Raw genomic sequence first — 4,146 nt, forward strand, 5'->3', positions numbered from 1 at the left:
TATGAGAATATTAAGGTAAAAAAGTACAAAATAATTCAGTAAATATGTGATAAATAGTTAATTATTTGTGAAATGTGATAATTTTCATATTCAGTTTACCTGAAAATGAAAAACGTATCTTTAAGTCTTATATGTTTAAAAGAAAGTTTATACTGTAGTAATATAAAAAGTTTACTTCATTGTTTGTACTAAAATATTCAATGTAAAAAATGTCATTCAGTTATCTGCGTTATTAAATTTATAAGCATGCTCTACTAACTTGATATTAAGAGATTGAGTCAAATGAAAAACTACAAATAAGTGACAGTTTTTTAATCTTGGTAAAATTATTTTTGTTTTTAAACTTATATTCATGAACTAAACAGATCTTACATTTTATATACTGTCAACAAATGTTACACTAAACTACCTAAAAATAAAGAATAGATTGATTTTCAAGAATCTTGTAGTTTTTTCAACAGTATTTTTATTAAAACAGATTTAATTATACAACTGTTATTTTTTTGCTATTTACATAGAATTCATGATGTTATTTCGCTTTACTTTTGCATCGGCATTTTCATTTTCCGCTTCTTCATTCATATCTACGTCCATTCCATTATTGTTATTACCATTATCATCATTATTATTGTCGTTATTATTAATATTTTCGCCAGGAAAATTATTCCTAATATTTACGTCACCCTGAATTAGAATAAAATTGTGCAAAGTACATGCTGCGGAAACTATTTTAATGGCCATATCAACAGATTTGACGTTTAAATATTGTAATCTACGAAATTTTCCTTTTAGTAAACCAAACGCGCGCTCAATTATTGATCGCGATGATGCATGTTTTACATTGTAATTGACTTGATGTCTGGTGAGGTGACCATTGTCTTTAAAAGACGTTAGAAGGTTCACCATTAACGGATATGCAGAATCACCAAGTATATGTTGGTTAGGCCGTAATAGTGGATTCTTAGCATCTGCTAGTCGGGTAAATAAAGTTGAAGATCTAAAAACAGATGCATCGTGTGCTCTACCAGGTCTTCCAATTAGTACGTCTATAAATTTCCCATTATGATCACATGTACCTATAGAATTTAATCAAATGTTTAATTATATGAACAGTATTAAATGTGATTTGTAAAAATTCAGTGAGAAAATAAGAATATCATAAATGTTTTATTCTAACATAGACACATAATATTAATATAGATATATAAATATATGATAATTTATCATAATACCTTGTAATATTATAGAATGTTTCTCTTTTCGATTATAATAATCGTTTGCATTGCCTGGAGGCTGCAAAATTTCAATATGAGATCCGTCGATAGCTCCAATAATTCCGGGAAACCCTTGTGGCTTTGAAAGAAATCCCTAAAGATCATTTAATCAGAAATCATTACATCTATAGTACTGTCATCAATACATACAGCTTCAATAACTTCGCATTCATTTGCATCGGGCCAACGGATGAACTGAGGTAGAAGATAAGACAATACATCAACAATTTCTGTAAATATCAAGTGAGCAGTAGACTTAGGTAGTCCAAATCTATCTGCAACTGATCGAAAACTATCTGGAGTAGCTAAAATCCAAATTGTTAATAAGATTTTTTTTTTCACAGGAATTGAATCATCATCATTATCATCATCGTCTTCATTATTGGGAATGTGTCGCCTGATGACATTTTCTAGCTCCTATAAAAACAATTCCAAGTTAAATCTTCACAAATTCAGATTGGTGTAATTTTTTGCTTGCCTCGAAGGATTCTCGTGACATACGAAAGTAACTATAAAAATCGTAATCTGTATAGTTTGGAATTACCTCCTCGTAATAATTCAATATTCTAGCGGGTGCATCATTACGAGGATTTATTTCAGCACCATTTCCTTCCAACTCCATGATCAGAGCTTCCGCTTCGTTCATAAAGTTTGCAAAACCTAAATAAAAAAAACTTCTTAATCGTTCAAAAATGAATGTTAAAATTAACTGATATTTACGATAATTTATTATTTTCAGTTGTTAAAAAACAAATTTTTAAATGATCTGGAGTTTTTATTAATTTTAACATCACCCACTTAAACTAATTTATCTACTTACCGTTTAATGGAAATTGATGCACTAAATTATTAATATCTTCGAAAGGATCAAATACAATTTCCTCCATTAAAATATTGTTTATAATATTCTCCATTGTAATTCACTTATTTCAATAATAAATAATATCATAAATATGACAGCATGAAAAATTAGGTTATGACACTTTTAAACTATAGTAAGAGTTAAACAGTGTGTCCAGGCGGAAAACACACTGTGCTCAGGAGCTCAGGATAAAATTTCTTTTAGTCTGACTAACTGACTAAAATTACTCAGTATTTTGTTCGGCTGAACACGCTCATTATCTTTTGGGTAGTCAGAGGTGTCAAACTTTGAGATATCACGTTTGATGATTTTATAGATATCTGGTACAGTGAAATGATAGATGAGACTGTCTGTGTCAGTATACATTAATTTGGACTCATCATTTTTAAAGTTCTTTTTTACATAATTATAATGAAAATCGTAAATAAATGTTGTAGATAAATCTAAAATACAAAAGCCGACATAAATAGGTTTATTGAAACAGACTTTAACTTTTCTCATCTCAATAATTACCATATCTTTATCAAACATGGTAAGACTATGGAAATTTGGCTTACATATCAATTCTTTGACGCCAAATCTACCCTCCCATTCAGTTTTTAATTGTACATCTTTGTGCTTTCTTACATTTTCCATAGTCTTATCAAATACAGCGTTGTTCATTAGCTTATAAAAATTTTTTTCAAACTCATTTTTTGCTAATTTTCTGCAGTCAGTGTTTTTATCAATATAACTTTTGAGCCAAGGTGATTGTTTGAATTGTAGTACTCTGTGGATTTTTATTAATTTTAATCCTAATTCAAGACATTGTTTTAAATTTTTATAATGTATTATATAATTTTTTTTATCATACAAAGTTGTTGATAATTTCGAGTGTTTGGATCCTGGTGGTACAAAGTGTTCTGGACACAGCGGTAAATCTTTATGGAGTTCATGTAATTCCTCAGGATACTCTAAGTCTACTTCTAATATATATCCTACACTATCATTATCATTTAAAAATTTATTTACATCATCATCAACATTTTCAACCCATTCAAATGAACCCGTCGGCAGTGACATACTCATTGCTGCACCATACAAGTTATTTACATCATAGTACATTAAATATGATTCAGCTTTGCTTGGATCAAAGTCTTCACCCATGTACCGATTATTTGCAGCAGCATATCGGTTTGTACACTGAGATACCCCACCTCTGAAACCTTTCTCGATAAAAAGTACCATTTCAGGATCAGTAAGAAGCTGAAGTTCCACACCAGTGTATTTTAGCATAGCATCATTAGACAGACCGGGAGCAGTATAGTAGTGTAATGGATCAAGATTATAAGTTTCAAAGCAGCTACGTCTAAAATTTTCAAACACATCTGCTAAAAGAAGTACATCAGTTTTAAGATATAAATCTGAGTACTCTCCCAGTGTTTTGATGTTAAATTTATTCCAGACTAGCTGAGCAAAAAAATAATCCTCATCAGAGACACTTTCATTTGTTAATTTTGAGAAGAATGATACTTGATCAGGCAATTGTTTGTCATTAAGTTTGTCAATACTTGAAATATATTCATATGGAAATATGCCTTTGCGTGTAACTAATTTAAATTGATTAGGATCAGGATAGTGAAGTTTCGTTATAAGCTTTTCATCATCACCAAGATAAGAAGCTAATTTTTCAAGGCTGGATGCCATAAATCTGAATGAGTCTATAAATCGTAATGTCACTGAAGTATTTTCAATCGATTTTGTGAATGATATATATTTTTCTTTATTTATTGGTAGTAAAGTTACATCACCTTTAATTAATGTAGCTAAACTTTTAATTAAAAAGTGTGAATCATAACCGGATAAATTGTGAAAAACTATGGGGATAACATGTGACTTTGGATAATTAGCATTACAAGATATATGAGCTGGACCGCGATAATTACCAGTGAAATGACAGTGATCATAACACTTATCTGTATTTGTTGTAATTATTTTTTCGCAAATATGACAAACAGTTGCCTGATCATG

At 29.8% G+C, this 4,146-nt stretch overlaps 1 protein-coding gene across 1 annotated transcript; it reads right to left on the reverse strand.

Annotated features, from left to right (window-relative positions):
- Nucleotides 1–510: 510 nt before the first annotated feature.
- On the reverse strand, nucleotides 511–1,903 carry LOC106693513 (putative nuclease HARBI1). The gene is made up of 4 exons (XM_014441477.2): nucleotides 1,819–1,903; nucleotides 1,425–1,691; nucleotides 1,233–1,368; nucleotides 511–1,076 (listed from the first exon to the last, which is right to left on the reverse strand). Exons 1-4 carry the CDS (start codon nucleotides 1,894–1,896, stop codon nucleotides 511–513), a joined length of 1,047 nt encoding a protein of 348 aa, XP_014296963.2. The 5' UTR covers nucleotides 1,897–1,903.
- Nucleotides 1,904–4,146: the final 2,243 nt, after the last annotated feature.

Source organism: Microplitis demolitor, chromosome 9 (genome assembly GCF_026212275.2).
Source record: "Microplitis demolitor isolate Queensland-Clemson2020A chromosome 9, iyMicDemo2.1a, whole genome shotgun sequence".
Lineage (NCBI taxonomy): Eukaryota > Metazoa > Arthropoda > Insecta > Hymenoptera > Braconidae > Microplitis > Microplitis demolitor.